Source organism: Ursus arctos, unplaced genomic scaffold, assembly GCF_023065955.2.
Source record: "Ursus arctos isolate Adak ecotype North America unplaced genomic scaffold, UrsArc2.0 scaffold_19, whole genome shotgun sequence".
In the NCBI taxonomy this organism is placed as follows: Eukaryota; Metazoa; Chordata; class Mammalia; order Carnivora; family Ursidae; genus Ursus; species Ursus arctos.
The window spans coordinates 47,321,926-47,343,652 of NW_026622863.1; the positions used below are offsets into that span (position 1 = coordinate 47,321,926).

The 21,727-nt window shown below is 47.4% G+C and overlaps 1 protein-coding gene across 3 annotated transcripts in view; it reads right to left on the reverse strand.

Annotated features, from left to right (window-relative positions):
- Positions 1-21,727, reverse strand: part of CEACAM20 (CEA cell adhesion molecule 20) — a 55,025-nt gene that overhangs the window by 16,810 nt on the left and 16,488 nt on the right. The window contains exons 2-3 of one of the 3 annotated variants that reach the window (XM_044378157.3): positions 4,806-7,737; positions 1,612-3,793 (exon numbers count right to left, since the gene is read on the reverse strand). In XM_044378157.3, coding sequence (XP_044234092.1) covers positions 1,612-1,663 — 52 coding nt within the window. In that variant the 5' untranslated portion in view covers positions 1,664-3,793; positions 4,806-7,737. Of the gene's footprint in view, positions 1-1,611; positions 3,794-4,805; positions 7,738-21,727 lie in introns of those variants that run through there. The other 2 variants (XM_048223784.2, XM_048223782.2) reach the window with 2 other exon arrangements.

A 21,727-nucleotide genomic window follows, 5' to 3' on the forward strand; every position in this document is an offset into this window, starting at 1 on the left:
ACTTGCCCTCAAGTGGAGATTTCCCTCCCGGGAGGAAAAGGGAACAAGATAGCAAGAGTTGTTGGTTTTCCATTTGGCCAATCTACATTCAGGCTTGAAGAGACCGTGGGCATGAGTGGGGACCCCCCACCTCCAGCTGCCATGCTCATGTGCAGCTGACCTTGATACCCGCCACCCCTCCTCTCAGACCAATTCCCAGAGGCTAGCAGCTATGTTTCTCTCCAGCCCTCACTGGACTCCGGTCTGGCCGAGCCCTACCCGGTTCCCTGCTCAGTCAGTGGTTAAGGGCATGGACTCTTAGGATATTTGGAAACAAATACTGACTCTCATGCTTCCTAGGTCTATCATCATGGGCAAGAGGCTTTCTCTTCGTGAGCCTCAGTTTCTTCAACAGCAAAATGGGGAGAATAGAACTTAACTTAGTTCATCGGGTTGTTGTGAGGCTTCATGAGATATCAGATGTGACGTGCTTAAAACAGTCACAGTAAGTGCTCAGTCATTATTATTATTGCCATGTTTGTATTTTCTGCCTGTAATACTGCTAGAGGTTAAGTCCACAAGCTTAGAGCCTGACTGTCTGCCTGTGAATCCCAGCTTTGTCATATTTTGGGGGCAGGTAATGTCCTGTGAGTCCCAGTTTCCCCATCTGTAAAATGGAGTAATAACAGTTCCCACCTCATGTAACCATTATAAGGACAAAAGAAATACTACGAGTGAAAGCATCAACGGTGGGTCTCATCACACCCATTCGAGATAAATCTCCCTCAGCAGACAGCCTTTACCTGGCCCCTTCCCTCCCGCCTCCTCCCCACAGGGTCCTGCCTTCTGTGCACAAAGCAAACTTAGCAGAGAAGCTGATAACTCACAGCCCCTCCGGGGAACCCTGGAGCCCCTGCAGCCTGCCAGGGTCAGCCAGGGCGGAGAGCCGGTCTCAGGGCCACACAGCAAAGCAGGGCTGAGTTTTGCACATCACATATTGCAAAATCATTTCTTTGCCCCCAAAATGCTTTTTCTTATCAAAATAGCCTAGTTTCTTCCTTCTGCCTCCGAGACTCTAAGCATCAATGTCACATCCATCCCCTGTCCTGACAGGTGTGACCTGGCCACTCGGGGCTGGCACATCCTCCCTCTGCCCGTCTTCTCCTCTCAGCATCACGTTCCAGCTCTTTCCCTGCCTCTCTCTCTGGCTCTCTCTCGCTGTCTCCACGACTCTCCTGAATCTATTTCTCTGCGTTTGTACACTTGCCCTGCTGTCTCTGTCTGTTCTCTGTCTTCCTCTCTCCTATCTGTCCCTCCCTGTTCTTCCCTCTGCTACAGTTTCTCCTCTCATTTTCACTCTCTGCCTCTCTGTCCCCCTATTTCTGTCTAGGCTTCTGGTTCTGTGGCTCTAATTCCATCTCTTTCTGTATATGTCATTATCTCTGGTCTCTCTCTACCTTTGTCAATCTCTTTGGTATTTGTCTTCATTTCTCTGTGTATGTGTGTCTCTCGATTTCTCTTTATGTCTCTCTCTCTCTTTTGCGGATACACACGCGAGTGCACGCACGCGCACACACACACACACACACACACCCCATCCCCAGCCCCCTCTGAAGGGAGCACTGCACTCACCTGCAAGCAGGATTACCGCCCAGTGGTGGCCCCATAAGTCAGCAAGCCCCATGGGTCCTGGCACCTGACCAGCGTGCCCTGGCTTGCACACACAGACACTGTCTTCACTCCAGCTGCACCCCTCCAGCTTCCTCTTCTTCCCCTCTGCCCTGCGGCAACCTGTGATGACAGTGGCTCCTGGGACAGACGGGTGGTGGCGCCAGGGAGGAACTTTGGACCCACCTCCCCCCTCCACCCCAGGGCTCTCTTTCCTTCCTCTGTCCAGCACAGAGAACAAGAGCCCCAGGAATCCTGGGGTTTCCACCAGGATGGAAAAGAAGACAGAAATCCCTGTCTTTTGGCCCTGAATCCCCTTGAGAATTATGTCCCCCTCCTCCTAAGGCCCCCTCCCTGCCTCTTTGCCAGGATGCAGAAGCAATCCAGGTAGAAGGGGTGCCAGGGAGTCAACTGGAGAATATTAGAGTTAAGGAGACCAGGAACCAAGATAATGATAGTCAATAGTAATGAGAGCAAAATAATAATGGTGGCTCCTGATTGTTGAGAGCTTAATAAAATCAAGCTCGGTACCAAGCTCACCATGAACAGCCTGAAAATATTACGTCAGCTGAAATGATACTGGTCATAAACACAAAGGAGGAAGCACAGAATGAGCTGGGTTGGGAGAACCCTAGGGGGTACCTGACCCCCGCCTGGGGAGAAAGGGCAAGGAGGGCTTCCTGGAGGAGCAGACATCTGAGCTGAGACGGGGGACACAGTAAAGGTTCAATACAGGAGAGTAGCTTTTTTTTTTTTTTAATTCCCTATGGGCAAGACAAGATGATGGTCTTTGGGAGCACACAGACCAAGAAGACTGGAGGTGATCAACTGGACCAGGGAACAACCATTAACAACCATCAATCCATGTATGCATTCATTCATTCACTCCCTCATTCATTAACAGATATTCCCTGAACTCCTCTTCTGTGCTGATCCCTGTGCTTAGTAGTGTTGGGGACACAGTAGTGACTAAGACATCCCCAGCCCTGCTAGCATGAGCTCACGGGCTTGTCCCCAGTCAGTGCCAACCCAGCGTGCACTGGGCTGGGCTGGGCGGGCCCAGAGGAGGTGCCTGACCTGGACTAGAGGTCAGGGAGGACTTCCTGGAGGAGAGGACAGCAAGCCTGAGACCTGGAAGATGCAGGAATGGGTCAGGCGAGAGTCTGGAAGGCAGAGAGGGCAGCATGCGGGACATTGCTGAGCTTGAGGCACAGAGGAAAGTTCAGATGGCTCCAGAAAAGAGGAAGTGAGAGGGCAGGTGGTTCAAGGTCAGGCTGAGAAAACTCTAAAATGATTCCCTAGGGCAAGAGAGGCACTGCGGCATCACGAGGAGAGCTCGGTCACCCAGCTGCCTCAGCTTGCTGCCCGTCTGGGTCTCCTTCATGCCACAGGCAGTCACCCAGTGTCTGCTCCAGGGATGCACATGGCTGAGCAAACTGGCTCTGGAGACCAACTGCGGGGATGCAAACCCTGGCCCCACCACTCGCCAACCGTGTGGCCCAGGGCATGTCACTCCACCTCCCTCGTGACCACTTTCCTCGGCTCTAAGATGGGGTGCGGACGGTCTTGCCTCTCTGGAGGCTCTGCGGCTCCGAGTGGGAGGCTGGGCCTGAGTCCTCCACGCCCCAGCTGTGGTTTGTCTGGACAGTTACGTCACCTGTGAGCTTCCGTGTCCCATCTGCAGACCGGGGCGTCTGTGCAGATGTTTGTGAGAATGAGAGGATTTAATGCTGGGCAAGTGCCTGGCACAGTGCCTGGCACGGACGTGTGAATCTCCACTAGGTGCTGTGACTGTGATGACGGCAGCCCCTGCAAGGAAGTGTGCACTCACTCAGTCATTCAACACACGTGTCCTGAGCACCTCCTGGGCCTACCCTGCGTGCTCGGGACAACATGGACAGAAAATCCAGTTCCAGGGCGGAGAGAGACGATAAACAATAAGCATACTAGGTACGTTATGTGGGATATCAGGAAGTGATATAGGCGAAGGAAAAATGAAAAGTCGGGCGCCTGGGGGGCTCAGTCGGTGAAGCGGCTGCCTTCAGCTCAGGTCATGACCTCAGGGTCCTGGGATCGAGTCCCATGTCGGGCTTCCTGCTCAGCGGGGAGCCTGCCTCTCCCTCTCGCTCTGCTCTGCTTCTGATCTCTGTCAAAGAAATTAATAAAATGTTTAAAAACATGGAAAGTCACGTAGGTTAGAGGATATAGCATTCCATCTCGTGGTTAAGAACACTGAAGCTCACAGAGGGGGAGGCGACTTGCTTGAGGTCACACGGCCTATCAGGCCACATGTCCTGGTCTACCTGGCTCCGTCTGTCCTGCCTTCCCAGGTCCTAACGTGGCTTCTGGCTCTGTACACCCAGCTCAATCAACGCCTGTGGCCTCATCAGCTCACCACTCTCCCACTGTCTGCGGCTCCCTGTGCCGGGCGCACCTGTGCATGCCAGCCGGCATTCAAGGCCTCCATCTCTCCATCCTGTTCCTCCCGGGGTTCCTGGGTCTTCGGACTATCCATTCACTCCTTGGCCGGGCTTCCCTCCTGATTCCTCTGCTCAGTCCACTCCCATCCTGGGGCCCTCTCCTCTCCCTCACCTCTGCCCCACCCAAGAGCACAGAGCCGCCACTGGAGTGGACTTCCCAAATCTGCCCTTTCATACAGGAGCGGGGTTTTCTCTCCCAGAATCCCCTCCCTACCCTCCCCAGGGCACGTTCTGTGTTGTCCTGCCCCAACAAGAAAGAGGAACTTCTGGGCCCCTCCCTGTTGTACAACTTTCGCTTTGTTTCTGACAGGTGAAAATATACCCAGGGCCCTCCTGCTTCCACACCCTCACCTACCAGCCTCACGCGGGACTCCCACCCCATACCACCTCTCTATGGCTGCCCCCCGCCCGGTTCGCTCAGCAAAGATTTATTTGGCTCTACTCTGTGCCAGGCACTGTTTTAGGTGCTCAGAGCACACCAGCAAACAAAACAAATACCCTTAAATCACCTTTTATGCAAGGATGGGCAGAGGCAGAGGGAGACAGACAACAGGCAGGACACGTGATTAAATAACTGAATCATTTATGATGTTAGAAAGTGCCGCGTGACCTGAGGGATCAGGGCAAGGGGTCAGCATGCTGGACGTGCAGGATGCAGGGCAACCCTGGGAGACCCACCAAGTCTCAAGGAACAACTTGAAGGAAGTGACAAGGTGAATCAAGCACGTGTCTGGAGGCTCCTGAGAATTGCTTCACTTCTGAAAAAATGGAGGCGGGGTCCCAAAGAGCCATCCCTTGCTTCCTGTATTTAAATAACTGTGTGGGGTGCCTGGGTGGCTCAGTCATTAAGCGTCTGCCTTCGGCTCAGGTCATGAGCCCAGGGTCCTGTCCCCACATCAGGCTCCCTGCTCAGCGGGGAGCCTGCTTCTCCCTCTCCCTCTGCCCCTCCCCCCTCTCATGCTCTCTCTCAAATAAATCAATAAAATCTTTCTGATTAATTGTGTGAGTTGCCTACTGCTGCCTTAACCAATCACAGCAAATCACCACAAACTCGGCGGTTTAAAACAACGTAAATTCATCATGTCACCGTTCTGCGGGTCAGAAGTTCAGGCTGGCTCTGCAAGCTTCCCCGCTGACATCAGCGTGTCCCCGGCTGGGCCCCTCGTGAGTGGGAAGAACCCACTCGCCAGCTCATTCAGAGTGTTGGCAGAACCCAGTTCCTTGGAGCTGTTAAGACTGAGGTCCCCGTTCCCTTGTTGGTTCCCGGGGCCTCCCCCCAGTCCTTGCATGAGAGCCCTGCATTTCAGGGCCGGCAACGCACGACAAACCTCTCTTACGCCTGGGATCTCTCTGGCTTCTCTTCCTGTTGCATTTCTCTACTGCTTCCAGCTGGAACAAGTTCTCTGCTTTGAAGGGCTGTGTTGTTCGACTGGGCCCAGCTGCGTAATCCAGGCTACCTGCCTGTCTTGAAGTACGTGACCCTAATTACATCTGCAAAGTTCCTCTTGCTAAGTCACGAAACACAGCCACAGATTTGTAACATAGTCACAGATTGGGGCGTGGGCATCTGTTCTGCTTACCGCTGTGATGTAGTGAGAGGGCCGGATATCTAGAGTTGAGGCAGCCATGTTGAGACCATGAGGTCTCAATCCTCTACTCTACTAGGCAAATAACCTCAGATCTGTTGAAATAGCCAGCCACTGCCACAAGCCTCAGTTTCTCCTCTTGACTTTGGAAGGATGTAGCACCTCTGGGCAGGGTCTTGGAGGCTGTTACAATGCGGATGACACCTCCACCTCCCTGAAAAATAAGAAACCTTAAAGGAAATTATTGGCCAGAAGTAAGAAATGTTACACAATATTTCGATGAAGTCCCAATAGTTTATGTTTGCTTTTGTTTCCCTTGCCTTAGGAGACATATCTAGAAAGAAGTCACTACCTGTTTTATCTCTCACATTTACATGTGTGATCTATCTGGAATTGAAAATTTTGTGTGCAGTTAGGTAGAGACGAAAATTATTTTTCCATATAGAGATCTAATTAATCAGTATCATTTATTAATAAAATCCTTGCCCTCACTGTGAAAGAAAGAAAGGGGGGGAGAAAGAAAGAGAAAAAAAGAAAGAGAAAGAAAAGAAATGAAACAACATGAAACGAAACCAAACCTTGGTCAACCCTACCCACAGAAGGAGCTTTCTGTCTGACTTCCACAACCCAGAAATGCCTCAGCCTCCTCTGGCTGTGGGACACCCGATTCCTCACTCAGGGTCAGCAAAACCCCCTCCCTCCAATTTCTTTTTTTTCTCTAAAATTCAAATATCTGGACATCCTCTTGGATGCCGTCCTTTCCCTGACTCACCTCCAACACCCAATCAGTCACCAAATCCTGTGGGTTACATGCTTTAATTCTCTGTTCTCTGGCCCCTTCTCTCTATGCCCACTGCCTCACCAGAGACAACACTGCCTGTGAAGCTCACCCGTGAAACGGCACCACCTCCCACTCTCCGGACTCTGCATCTCCAATCTGCCCGTCACGATCCTGACTACCTTCCCCAATCCCAGCTCTGAATTAGGGTTCCTCCCTTCCAAAGAGAGAGACTCCAAGACCCCCCGTTGGCCCCCAGATGCCCATCTCTTTCCCGATAAACCCACAGGGTGAATGGGAAACTCCTGATCTGGAAATAAGAGAAATCTCCTTCTGGTAAATTCTAGTCGTCCCCTGGTATACACCAGTGAACCCCACTCCACAAAGACGATGGAGGCCTAGAACCTGATATGATTTCTTCTAGATTTTATGTAATTATGTACTTTTTTTACATTTTTTATTGAAGTATAGTTGACACACAATGTTACTATATAAACCTATTTTTAAGAGATCAGAGTGGTATGACTCTTAGAGGTGAATATTTTCTGGAAATTTAAAAACACTGAATAAACATAAAATTGGAGGTAAAGCAGAACAGCCCAGGCCCTTTAAAAACTCAGTATTTAGAAGATTTTGTCACATGAATGGGGAAAGACCGGACAAAGCCCACAGGAGGGGCCTAGAAGCTCTGCCACAGGACACTGGCCACGCTGGTTACCCCACACCCATCACGCAAAGACTTGTGGTCACTAAAAGCTGCACTGTGGATCCATGTGTGTTGTTCTAAATCAATATTCATGAAATTTTGTTAAACTAAAAAAGCTGGTTGCAAAACAGTATGCATAGTACATCCTCCTTGTGTAAGAGAAAATACACACATGTCTTTATTAATTTATAATAGGCACAGGGAATGACTCTATAAGAGGATATACCGAAATATTAGCAGTGGTCATCTCTGGAATTATAGGGGTTTTCTTCCTTTTCTTTTCCTTTCTTTACCTTCGACACTGAACATACAGTATGTGTTCAATAAAGACTCCAAATGTAGGATGTAATGTGGCTCTATATTAACATAGAAGGATATCGGGGCGCCTGGGTGGCACAGTCATTGGGCGTCTGCCTTCGGCTCAGGGCGTGATCCTGGTGCTCTGGGATCGAGCCCCACATCAGGCTCCTCTGCTGGGAGCCTGCTTCTTCCTCTCCCACTCCCCCTGCTTGTGTTCCCTCTCTCGCTGGCTGTCTCTCTCTGTCAAATAAATAAAATCTTTAAAAAAAAAGCATAGAAGGCTATTAAAGATTAGAAGATTAAAGTTTAAAATGAGGTAAAAGAATGGCAAATACAGTATGATACTATTTTTGTTTAAAATACATATATTTAGGGCGCCTGGGTGGCTCAGTTGGTTAAGCGTCTGCCTTTGGCTCAGGTCATAATCCCAGGGTCTTGGGGTTGAGTCCCACATCAGGGCTCCCTGCTCAGCAGGGAGTCTGCTTCTCCCTCTGCCTCTGCCCCTCCCTCCTGCTCATGCTCACTCTCTCTCTCTCTCTCTCAAATAAATAAATCTTTAAATACATATATTTAAATGTAGTTACTAAAATAAGGGACTTAGAAAAGCCACATCATTGTCTCTGGGAGGCTTAACTATAGACGTTTTTTCTCCTTGCTTATCTGTATACTTTACTTTTCCTATAATTTTGTGAAATTTATTTAAAAGATGAAGAGGTAGAGGGCACCTGGGTGGCTCAGTGGGTTAAGTGTCTGCGTTCGGCTTAGGTCACGATCTCAGGATCCTGGGTGTCCTGAGTCCAAGTCCCGTGTCAGTGTCAGGCTCCCTGCTCAGCGGGGAGTCTGCTTCTCCCTCTCCCTCTGCCCCTCCCCCCTCGTGTGCTCTCTCACACTCTCTCTCAAATAAATACATAAAATCTTTTAAAAGTACATGAAAAAGGGCGCCTGGGTGGCTCAGGTGGTTAAGCATCTGCCTTGGGCTCTGGTCATGATCCCAGCGTCCTGGGATTGAGCCTGGCAGGGAGCCTGCTTCTCCCTCTGCCTGCCGCTCTGCCTACTTGTGCTCTCCATCTCTCTGTCAAATAAATAAAAAAATCTTTAAAAATCCATATATATGAAAAGGTAGCATACAATATTTTTAAAAAGCAACCCCTACAATTAAGAGTCAGTTTGTTGGTTTAAGAGTGTAAAAACCTGGGGCGCCTGGGTGGCACAGATGGTTAAGCATCTGCCTTTGGCTCAGTTCATGATTCTGGGGTCCTAGGATCGAGCCCCACATTGGGCTCCCTGCTTAGCAGAGAGCCTGCTTCTCCCTCTCCCTCTGCTGTTCCCCCTGCTTGTATCTCTCACTCTCTCTGTCAAGTAAATAAATAAAATCTTTAAAAAAAATAATGTAAAAACTTATTTTGCGTAGCACAGGTTAGAAAAACCTTGCTGAATGTATAGAGAAGTGGAACAGCCAAGAAAAGGATCCTAAAAACAAAATTAAACCTATCTCCACCAATAAAATCCTGGGGCAGAGAAGGATCTCTTGATTTTTTTCTCTATTTTGAATTTTGGGGATTTCATTTTTTTTTAAGATTTTTTATTTATTTATTCGACAGAGATAGAGACAGCCAGCGAGAGAGGGAACACAAGCAGGGGGAGTGGGAGAGGAAGAAGAAGCCTCCTAGCGGAGGAGCCTGATGTGGGGCTCGATCCCATAACGCCGGGATCACGCCCTGAGCCGAAGGCAGACGCTTAACCGCTGTGCCACCCAGGCGCCCCTGGGGATTTCATTTTTAACCAATAACCCTCAAACCTAGCATCATACTTGTCTTAGTCTGTTGGAGCTGCTATAACGAAACACAGACAAAGTAGCTTACAAGCCACAGAAATTTATATCTCATGGTTCTGGACGGTGCCAGCATGGCCAGGTTCTAGAGAAGGCCCTCCTCCTGGTTCTCACTGTGTCGTATCTCTCTGAAGCCCCTTTTATAAAAACACTTATCCCCTTCACGAGGCTCTGTCCTCATGACCTCATCACCTCCCAAAGGCCCCGCCTCCCAACACCATCACTTTGGGGGTTAGGATTTCAACATATGAATTTGTAGGGGACGCAAACATTCAGAGCGTAACAATCCCTGAGATGTGGATGTTGGCATCCCCACTGTTGTGCAAACTGGAGATGGAGTTTGAGGCCTTGCAGGTGTAGACCTCCGAGTGTGCCCCGGAGAGAATGGGAGTAAAGAGGGTCTAGCCGTCAGGCCCGGAGAGCCCACCGATGCTCCACACATACTGGGTAGGCGGCTGGGAGTCAGCCACGCAGACTAGGGTGAGGTTGGAACCAATCACACAATCTGGGTCTGGTGAGGTCACGGTGGGGGTGTCAGGACCATCTGGAGCAAGAGAAAAACATCCTAATTGGGAAGAGTATGGAGTGTAAGGACCACTGTCCCCCCCCCCACCGGACTGTGCATTTAGCTCAGGACTGGAAGCCCAACACATTGAGGGGGGCACACAGTGACACGACCTGAAGGTTTGTCCAATGAATGAATGAATGGCCGAACCAACTATTGCAGCAGCCCCCTCACTGTTGTGTCTGTGTCCCTCACTGCCCCTTGAGGAACTTCAGCTCCACGAGGACAGGGATGCTGGTCTGTCATGTTCACTGCATCAACTAGAGTAACCTTCAGGATCCGGCGGAGTTCATATTTTTCAAGAGGGAGGGAGGAGAGGGAGGGGGAGAAAGCTGGGTTCAAGTCTCTGTCTTTACTCCCAACACTGTGAGATTGTGGCTGAGCCCCTCCCCTTTCTCAGTTTTGTTATTTGTAGAATGAAAGGTATCTTAAAGTCCTCTCGGTTCTGCAAATATTGGTGTTCTAAGGTTTGGAATTTCTGGGAAATTTAAGTCCTTGGTCTCTATCTGACTTTGGACCTCAGACAGGATGAGTCTGCAAGTCCCTAATTGGGTACCTAATAAAGGCTCAGTAAGTGTCTGTTAAACAAACACATGGTGGGGGCGCCTGGGTGGCTCAGTCGACTGAGTGCTGGACTCTTGATTTTGGTGCAGGTCATGATCGCTGGGTCATGAGATTGAGCCCCACGTCAGGCTCTGAGCTGGACGTGGAGCCTGCATGAGATTCTCCCTCTCCCTCTGCTCCTTCCCTCCCCGAGAAAACATGGTGGATGAACTTGGGAGAGAACAGTACTTATGTGCCAGGAACTGTTCTGAGTTCTTATGTGAACTAACTCTAATCCCCACAAGGACCCACTGAGGTAGATACTATTGTGATTCCCACTTTTCAGATGAGGAAACTGAGGCACAGAAAGGTGGAGTGACTTGCCCAAGGTCACCAGCTAAAAAAGAGCAGAGCCCAGATTTGAATCCAGTCACTCTTTAGAGCCCCTGCTCTACACAGCCCCTGTTCTTGCCTATAAACAGTGGATGAACAAGTGGATGGTTGAGAGGGAGGTACCCTATGTCTCAGAGATGGGTCTGTAATGGGGCAGAGAAACCCATACTCGCAGGCCCCACCCACCACAAGGGCTCCACTGGGCCTGGACCCCAGGTGGGTCCTGGTCTCACAGTGGTAGGCGCTAGAGTCATTGCATGTGACTGTGGGAATGGTGAGGGCCCTGCCATCCATAGAGATCACTGGTCCATCCCCTTCCTGAATCAGCTCGACGTTCAGAAACCACCGGATCATCACATCCTTGTTTTGGGGAGATACATGTCAAATTCAAGGAGTCCATGTGCTCTGCTGCCTCCCCGGGCTGGTGTCACTTCTCTGGGGAGGAGAAAAGAAAAACTGAGGGTAATAGGACCAGAGGGGATCTGGAGCCCCAGGAATTATCAGTGGCAGGAAATGCCACCCTAGGACCTTGGAAACACCCACTGCTGACTTTGTGGATTCCAAAGTGAACACACCTGGTACCAGCCCCAAATCTGACGGAACACACACACACACACACACACACACACACAACAAGGACTTACCCACTCCACTGAAGAGTGGATCCCAGATCCTCTCCCCAGAAAACATACATCCATACATTTGCATCTAATTTCAGGTGCTTATGGGCTATTCTGAGGACCAAGTGCAGAGCCCAGGTGAAGACTCTTACATCAGGTTATAAATTCATAAAAATCTTATTTGAAGATAGTTTGGCACTACAGATTAACAGCTTTAAAATATGTATACCTTTTGACCTTGTGGTTCCACTTTTTATAATTATTACTAATGAAATTATCATAATCATGTGCAAAGAATTAGCTATACAGGGGTGCCTGGGTGGCACAGCGGTTAAGCGTCTGCCTTCGGCCCAGGGCGTGATCCTGGCATTATGGGATCGAGCCCCACATCAGGCTCCTCCGCTATGAGCCTGCTTCTTCCTCTCCCACTCCCCCTGCTTGTGTTCCCTCTCTCGCTGGCTGTCTCTATCTCTGTCAAATAAATAAATAAAATCTTAAAAAAAAAAAAAGAATTAGCTATACAGATATCTAGGACAACACTGTTTATAAAAGGGCCAATTGTGGGCGCCTGGGTGGCTCAGTCATTAAGCATCTGCCTTCGGCCCAGGGCGTGATCCCAGGGTCCTGGGATCGTGCCCCGCATCAGGTTCCCTGCTCTGCTGGGAGCCTGCTTCTTCCTCTCCCACTCCCCCTGCTTGTGTTCCCTCTCTCGCTGGCTGTCTCTCTGTCAAATAAATAAATAAAATCTTTAAAAATAAATAAATAAATAAATAAATAAATAAATAAATGGCAAACTGGAGAGAGTCTTAATTTACAATGAAGACTATTTTTTTAAAGATTGTATTTATTTATTTGCTTGTTTGTTTGTTTATTTATTTTAGAGAGAGAGAGAGCGGGGGGGCAGAGGTAGAGAGAGAATCTCAAGCAGACTCTGCACTGAGTGTGGAGCCCGACACAGGGTTTGATCTCATCTCATGACCCTGAGATCATGACCTCAGCCACAATCAAGAATCAGACACTCAACTGACTGAGCCACCCAGGTGCCCCAAGACTGTATTTTTTAAATAAGCCAACTATATAATACCAACAAGAAACTCATTTCAAATACAATAGAATGTCTTCTTGAAAATAAAAGAATGGGAAAAGATACACCATGCAAACGTTATTCAAAAGAAAGCCAGAGTGGCTATATTATTATCAGATAAAGTGGACTTTAGAGTAAATAAATTCATCAGGGACAGAGACAGTACATAACAATAAAAGAGCAAGAAGACAGAAACCATAAATGTGTACACACTAAATAACAAAGCTGACAACTATGTGAAGAAAAACTGATAGAACTGAATTGAGAAATAGATAAATCCACAATTGGAGTTGGATAGCCCCGCACTATTCTCAAGAACTGGTAGAACAACTAGATAGGAAATCAGCAAGGATAGGGCAGGACACGCCACCACCATCGACCAGCAAGATCTACTGGATACTTATGGAACACTCCACCCAATGACAGTAAAATGCACATTCTTTTCAAACATTCATGGAACATATACCAAGATAAACCATATCCTGGGCCATAAGACTCAACAAATTTAACAAAATGGAAATCATACAGTGTAGTGTGTTCTCTGACCACAGTGGACTCAAACTGGAAATAACTAACAGAAAGATAACAGCAAATTCTCCAAACATTTGGAAACTGAACAGCACATTTACAATGTCATCAGGCCCCGCTGACAGCAGAGGGATAAATAAGGGAATATGACAAACAGCTCTACACACATAAATTTAGCCATTTAGAGGAAATGAACCAGTTCCTCAAAGATCATGACCTACCATCAGTAACCCAATGTGAAACAGATTATTCGAAGAGCCCTATAACAATTAAGGAAACTGATTTTGTAATTTGAAATTCTAGAAAAAGAAATCACCAGGACCAGGTGGTTTTGCATGAGGGTTCTACCAACTGTTTAAAGACTCAGCAGCAATTTTACACAATTTTTTCTAGAATATAGAAGAGGGAGAAATACTTCCCTATCCATTTTATGAGGCCAATATTACCCTGATACCAAAACCAAAGATGGTACTAAAACAAAGAAAGAAAGTTACAGGCCATATCTCCACATGAATACAGACACAAAAATTCTTAACAAAATATTAACAAATAGACTTTAGAAATATATAGAAAGAATTGAACACCATCACCAAGTGGGGTTTATTCCAGAGATCCAAGACCAGTTTCATGTTTGAAAACTAATTAATGTCATCCAACATATTAACAGGCTAATAAAGAAAAATCACAGGGTCATATAAATTGAAGCAGAAAGAGCATTTGAGAAAATTCAGTATCTGTTCATGATAAAAACTCTCGGAAATCTAGGAATGGAGGTGAATTTCCTCAACTTGAAAAAGGGTATCTACTTATACACATACACACACACACACACACACACACACACACACACACACTACAGCTAACATTACACTTGATGCTTATAGAATGAATTCTTTCCTCCTAAAATTAGAAACAAGTCATGATCTCTGGTCTTACTACTCTCATTCAACAGAGTACTACAAGTTCTAGCCAATGTAATAAGTCAAGAAAAGAAAATAGAAGGCATACATATCAGAAAAGAAGACATAAAACTGTCTCTGTCTATAGGTGGCATGATGGTCTATGAAGAAAATCCTAAATGACACACAAAAAACGAAGACAAAATACTCCTACAACCAGCAAGTGAGTTCAGTAAGGTCTCAAGATACAAGATCAACATACAGAATTCAACTGCATTCCTGTCTACTAGCAATAAAAAACATGGAAACAGAAATTTTAAGTGCAACATAATTTACACATTTTCTGTACTCAGTCACCCATCAGCGGACACTTGGGTTGTTTCCATATCTTGGGTATTGTAAATAATGCTGCAGTGAACATGGTGAGGCATGCAAATATCTTTTCAAGTTAGTGTTTTTGTTTTCTTTGCATAATATACCCAGAAGTGGAGCAGGAGATGCACAACATAAGCCTAAAAGATCCTATGCCAGCAAGGAAGGAAGTGCTTTAAAAGGATGGGTGTGTCACAGGAAAATTAAAGAGACTCTCACTGGCCAAATCTGGAATAATTTAAGCACCAAAATATTAAGTACAGTGATGAGTTATAAACCATTAAAAAAGAAATTCATGAGTGTATACTGATGATAGATAGATAGACAATAGATGACAGGTAACAGATGAGAGGGAGGAAGGAAGGCAGGGAGGGAGGGAGGAAGGAAATAAATTAGATGATACAAAAGAGAGCTGGGAGAGGGATCTTGCTTACTGAAGAAGTCCAAGTGCTGACTGGTCAATGCTGAGGGTGTTGGACTCAGGAAATCATCACCTGCAACCGTCTTCGTAAAGACCTCAAAGTAAGAACCATCAATGGATGCCAAACCTCAGAGGGAGTTTTGGTGAGGAGCAGGACATGGCCTTAAAGTGTCTTCCCACAGAATGCTTATTTATTACAAGGGAGGAAGGAGAAAAGCAGTAATTATACAGAGGAGTAATTGGGCAAAATTACATCACCAATGGTGGACAGATGGACATGGTGCCCCCCCCAAATGCGGTGCCCCCCCCCCCAAATGCAATGCCCCCAAGAACACAGCATCACACACGCAGCGTTCTGGATGAGAATACCTAATCTCAACCTAATCACAAGAAAACATCAGACAAACATAGAATGAGAAATGTATTTCATAAAGGGGGAGGTATATTCTTTTAAAAGAAAAAATCAATGTTATTAACGATAAGGAGAGGCTGTGAGAAAATTCCAGATTAAAGGAGGCTGAAGAGACAGGACACAAAATGCAGTTCCTGACTGTAGACTGGGTCCTGAGCTGGGGGGAAAATACACTATAAAGGACTCTCTGTTGTGTTGACAGTGTTGGAATATGGAGGGATGATTCGGTAAACGTATTGCATTGCTATAAATTTATGAAGTCCATAGTGTGTTTATGTAAGAGAATATCCCTGTTCCTAGGGAATACACACTTGAGTATTTGGGGGTAAAGCGTTGTGACGTTTGTAACTTACTCTCAGATGGAGATGGGGAGAGACAGAGAGAGACAGAGAGCACAAAATGAGAAAGGGGGTAAATATTAACAATAGATGAATCTGGGTAAGGGGGACGTGGATGTTCTTTGTACTTTTTATTTTTGCCACAATTAATTTGAAATTATTCCCAAATAAAACATTGAAACGTTTTGTGACAGAGAACACCAAACAGCCCTCAGAAAAGGCTTTTCCCTGCACTCACACCAGCCACGCCTGGGAGTGCTCCCTTCCACATCCCTGATGGCACTGAACGGCATCACACTTTTATAAAATATAAATAACAGCCCTTATTATCAAAAAGACAAGAGATAACAAGTGTGTTACTTTAACAAAGGGGAGGGAGTAACAGTATCTTACTCATATATAATAACACTCTGATGCTGTCCTAAAAAAAAAAAAAAAAGGACTTTAGGGTTAAGCAGAGACTGGGCTCAAATCCCAGTTTCATGGGTGCCTCTGGCCATGTCGTTAAGCCTCTCTGACCCTCAGTTTCCCTATTCATTAATCTAGTCTAAAAGGTGTAGTGAGGAGCCCATCACATCCCATCTGTAGAGGGTATAGAACAGTACCAGGTACACAGATAGCACTTCATAAATGCTAACTATTGAGAATTGTGTCACCAGAGAGTCCTCCCCCCAGGAGTGCCCTGACCAGAGACAAGTAGCACAGCATGATGGCCACTGGTCCCATCAAAAGAGATGAGCTGCAGGGTGTAGATGCCGTCATCGACACTCACATGCCAGTGATAGTCAGGGAACCATCAGCACTGCTGTCTGCAGCCAGTGTGGGCTGGTCCTGGAGTATGGTCATGGTGGATGAACTTAAAAATGAGGATCTGGGGGCGCCTGGGTGGCACAGCAGTTAAGCGTCTGCCTTCGGCTCAGGGCATGATCCCGGCGTTACGGGATCGAGCCCCACATCAGGCTTTTCCGCTACGAGCCTGCTTCTTCCTCTCCCACTCCCCCTGCTTGTGTTCCCTCTCTCGCTGGCTGTCTCTCTCTCTGTCGAATAAATAAATAAAATCTTTAAAAAAAAAAATGAGCATCTAGGTAACCTGTCTCTAGCCAGTGTGGGCTGGTGCTGGAGTATGGTCATTGTTGATGAACTTAAAAATGAGGATCTAGGTAACCAGGGCAGTGGCTGCTCCTTAGAACCACCTGCGGGAGATGAGATTCTGAGGGAGCCCCTGGACAGACAGGGTGATGTTGTTCTCCTCGATGGCCTGGGGAGGAATGGAAGTGATGGCTGGCTGGGCAGACACCTGCTCACTGCAGGAAATCATGACGGCTGAGGGAGGAGGCAAGGGGCCCTATCGCAGGGGCCACTTGGTGGCATTCAACACTGGAATTAGCCCCTTTTAGATTCTCACTCATAGGAGTTCAACAATGGAAGAGGAAAGAGCGTGTGCAAAGGCCCTGCAGCAGGAGTGAGGGTGTTGTTTCAAGGGAATAACAGAAAGATCAGTGTGGCTGCAGCTGAGTGAATGAAAAGAATAGAGGTAGGAGCTAAGGTTAGAGAGGTAAGGGAGGCACATCACATAGGTACTATTGGCAACTGTGGTAAGAATTATTATTATTATTATTATTATTATTATTATTATTATTATTATTATTATTATTAACAATTATTCATCATGTGGGACTCTCCTACACATTGCAAGTAGTTTAGCACGTCTGGCCCTCCACTACACGAGAAGCTCCCTCCAGGCATCCAAAGAATGAACCCACCGCACGTTGCCAAATATCCACTAGGGGGCAGTATTAGCCCTAGTTGGGAACAGTTCCTGCCCGCTCCTGTAGACCATTGTAAAGATTGTGTTTTGAGGGGCGCCTGGGTGGCACAGCGGTTAAGTGTGGCACAGCGGTTAAGCGTCTGCCTTCGGCTCAGGGCGTGAGCCCGGCGTTATGGGATCGAGCCCCACATCAGGCTCCTCTGCTAGGAGCCTGCTTCTCCCTCTCCCACTCCCCCTGCTTGTGTTCCCTCTCTCTCTGGCTTTCTCTATCTCTGTTGAATAAATAAATAAAATCTTTAAAAAAAAAAAAAAAGATTGTGTTTTGAGCGAGTTACGGAACCACTGGAGGACTTGAGCTAAGGGGTAACACGATGTGTGCCTTATGCTCCGAAGTGTTTGTTCTGGCTGCTTTTGGAGTCCAAGGGTAGAGTCGCCACATTGCTCAGCTCCCAGGACTGAGCTGCCCTGCATGTTACAGGTAACACCCACAGTGCTCCCAGCTGTATGTACAGCTACATGCAGCAACCCCTGGCAAGGCAGAAGCAAGGCAGTGAGGAGGTGACCGCAACAGTCCAGGCAAGAGAGATCAGTGACTTGAACCAAAATGGAGGAAACTGGGAATGTGAAGTCTGAGATCCTGAGGCCAATAAGATTTGCTGGCTGATATGAGGCGGGGAGAGAGCATCTGGGAAAAATGAGAGAAGACTTTGAGTTCGGGGGCATGAGCACCTGAACAATGAAGGGCTGTTTTCCGAAGATGCAAAGATGTGGGGGGAAGAAAACCAGAAAACTGTGAGCATGGAGCGGTTACCTGCGAGACAGCCATTTCCAAAGCCCACCACCTCCACAGAGACCCTCCAGGAGACCGCCGTGTTTTCATGATGGCCTGATGATCTAGTTGTTGTTCTGACTTCTTCCAACTGGAGTCTAGGTCTAGAGGAAGAGCAAGCGTGTCTGAGAAGCCCCTCCCCACTGCTAGGTCCTTGTATTTTCCTCATCTTCAAAGAGAGCCCATCATTCCTGCTGCTCTGTGCACAGACTGCCCAGTGAGGGTGAGGAGTGCCCAGGGTATCGGAGGTGAACCTGGGAAGAGGGCCTGAGATTTGGGGCAGGGTCCACCAGTACCAGGCTGGGGTCTCAAAGTTCTGCAGGTTCCTGCAGACCCTGCAATGACCCAGCTATCCGGCCAGAAAGAGCAGCGTGCGCTGCTTTTGTTGATGAGGAATGTGGCCGTGTGCCCTCGGACAGGTGGGACAGCCTCCATGTGTCCCAGAGGTCCTCTGTGCCACCTGAGGCATATGGTGTTGGCTGCAAGTGGAGTTACAGGCCACTGGCACGAGCCTGGTCTCTGGGTTAATTTTTTTTTTAAGATTTATTTATTTATTTGACAGTGATAGAGACAGCCAGCAAGAGAGGGAACACAAGCAGGGGGAGTGGGAGAGGAAGAAGCAGGCTACCAGCCGACCAGCCGAGGAGCCTGATGCGGGGCTCAAACCTAGAACACCGGGATCACGCCCTGAGCCGGAGGCAGACGCTTAACGACTAAGCCACCCAGGCGCCCTTCTGGATTAATTTTTGTTAGGCACCTGCAGCCTGGTATGGAGGTGTTGGCATCAAACAGCCTCGAAGATCACAGACGTGATTTTATCGGAACAAGTGATAACAAGAGGACAGGAAAAGGTGGCTTCCTCTCGCCTCAGATTCTGCCTGGCAAGCAGTTTCCACAGCTGGGGTCCAAAGGTCTAGGGGTGGATGAGGAAGCAACCTGCAGAAGGGACACTCAAGTCACCTTGATCTTTGTTTTTTGAGGTCTGCTTGGCAAGTGGGTGGAGGGGCAGAGAGGGTCAACAAGCATGTATCACCTGACCAATATGGGAGACAACAAAGGACAAAGTGAGTTTGAAAACCAGTGGTTGAGAATTTTTAAATGACGGCAGCTAGCACTGGCGAGGATGAGTGTATATGGGAGCAGGTTTTCTGGGCGGGACGTGTCAAAGGACATGCATTCTCTTTGACCTCACAATTCCTCTTGGATTTATCTTAAGGTAATCATTGTAGATATATGAAAATATTTGCCTCTGGGCAAATCATGGACGCATTGTTTATGGAAAGAGGACAAAAAGGTGGGGAAGCAGCCTAAATTGAGTATTCTCGAAATACACTGTGGTAAATCCACTCAATGGGACATTTTACAAGTCTGAGAAGTAAAATTGGAGCACAATATTTATCTACATTAAAAGATGTTCACAAGCATGATAAAAGATGAGGAATAAAACAGACGTGGTACATCTTTCCATGTCATGAACCATTCTTCAGTAACTTTGTCTTATGGCTGCAGATATAGATGCAAAATAGCTAGCACCATACTGTTGGACTTCTGAATGCTCCCGTTAGCTCTGATTATTTTTATATTAAGGAAGAAAGCTATACCACGGTTACTAATACTGACTGAATTGTATATTTGAAAGTTGTTAGAGTAGATCTTAAAAATTTGCATCTTAAAAGAAAGAATTCGTAACTACGTCAGGTCGTGAATGCTGACTAACCTTATGGTGGTAATCGTTTTGCACCCTCTATATACGTAGATGAAATCATTGTATTGTACACCCCAACACTAATACAATGTTCCATGTGGATTATACCTCCATTTTTTAAAAAAGGAAAGAAAGCTACAATGTCCACCTTTGTAGCTCTGACTTTGCACACAGCTATGATCGGACACATGAGTGGGTCGAATTTCAAGGCTTTTTGTTACACATGTCAAATTGTCCACTACCAAGGTTACAACTCAGTGTTTGAAATGACCTCACACTCAACCATCCTATTATCTTTGAAAACACCACCACTGAGAGACAGTGACAAGCCATCAATACAAGAAAAGCAAAAACAAAAACCAAAAAAATAAAAACACACCACTAACTTGCACAGTTTCATAGGTGAAAATGGGGGCGCATTTTTCAGAATTTTTTTGAGTTAGGCTGACACACAATGTGACATTAGTTTCAGGCATATAACTTAGTGATTCAGCTTCTATGTTATGCTACCCCTCCCCACGTCTTAGCCTTCACGGATTGAGCCTAGAAGCCCAAGGACAAGAGGACGGAAGAGCCACAAACAGTGGTGGGAGAATCCCGCCAGATAAAAGCCCTCAGTGTTGGATGGTGATACATCTTCCCAATCCAGTCCTTTTGCTTTGAAAGCCTATGCACCAGTCCTCACTGCAGTCCTAAGAATATCTATCCACTCATTCAACTGGTCAACAAGCATATATCAGGAATCTACCATGGGTCAGGCATTGTTCCAGGCACTGTGGACCCAACAGCAGACAAAACAGACAAGGCTCTGCTTCCATGGAGCTGACCGTCCAATGGAGTCACATTCACACCATCCAGGGCGTGTATTCTAAGTGAATGGCCAGGGCTGGGACAGGCTGAAAAGGAGCTGCCTCGATTTCCCCTGACTTTCTGCAGTGACCTTCCCCAACCCCTTCAAAGCTCTCACTCTTCATATAACTTCTGAGGGTGATAAAGAGAAGGGGGACTGGGGTCAACGGGGGCCCTTGGACCAGCCAGTGGGCCCCCTGCTCATGCCGCCCACATCTGGAGCCCCTGGGTCCTCCAGCCCAGCATTGAGCTTCTTCTGCAGGGCAGAGGACAGGAAGGTGCAGGAGTTTATCTCCAGAGCATTTCAGCAGCTTCCAAGCTCTTCCTTCCTCACTTCCTTCATTTTGCACCCCACCCCAAGACCAGTTCCAGTGCGCCTGCTGACCCTATCGGCAATAACCAGCACCTGACTTACCTTCTCAGGTGAGAAAACACAGCCACCCTGATCTGGAAGGGAACACAGAGGGAAAGGATTTTCATCTGCCATGAAGAAGGGGTGCAGAATTAGGGGTACAGTTGTTCCCTGCCTCCCCATAACAAAGGGATAAAATCCCAAGTCTTTGACTCAGTGTTGGAGGCCTCCACAGTATGACTCACACCAGCCTTTCCACCATTAATGTCTGTCGCCTCCTCCCTCCCTGCCACACACACACACACACACACACACACACACACACACACACAAATAGGGAAGTCCATTCCCTTGTTCCTCATTCAACCTTACCATCTCCATGCCCCAGACCTAGAGCAAGCGAGGGGCGCTGGAGATGGCACTCACTGACTCCCCATGGGAGAACGGTGTTTGGAACATTTTAAGTACTTAATAAATAAGTGAATGAATAAAAGAATGGGGTCTGATTGATCAGGAGGTGATATTAATCACCTATGGGCTGGAGCTAAAACCTTGAGGGACAGAAACTCAAGGTCCAGAGATTCAGGGCATTTTCCTAAGATGAAGGATGAAATTCAGGAACTCAAGGGCTGAGGAGGAAGGCCTGTGGTCACAGCCCTTTACTTTCTCTATGACCATGAGTATCCCCTCCCACCAAACTCCTTCCGTCTCTGTGGAATGA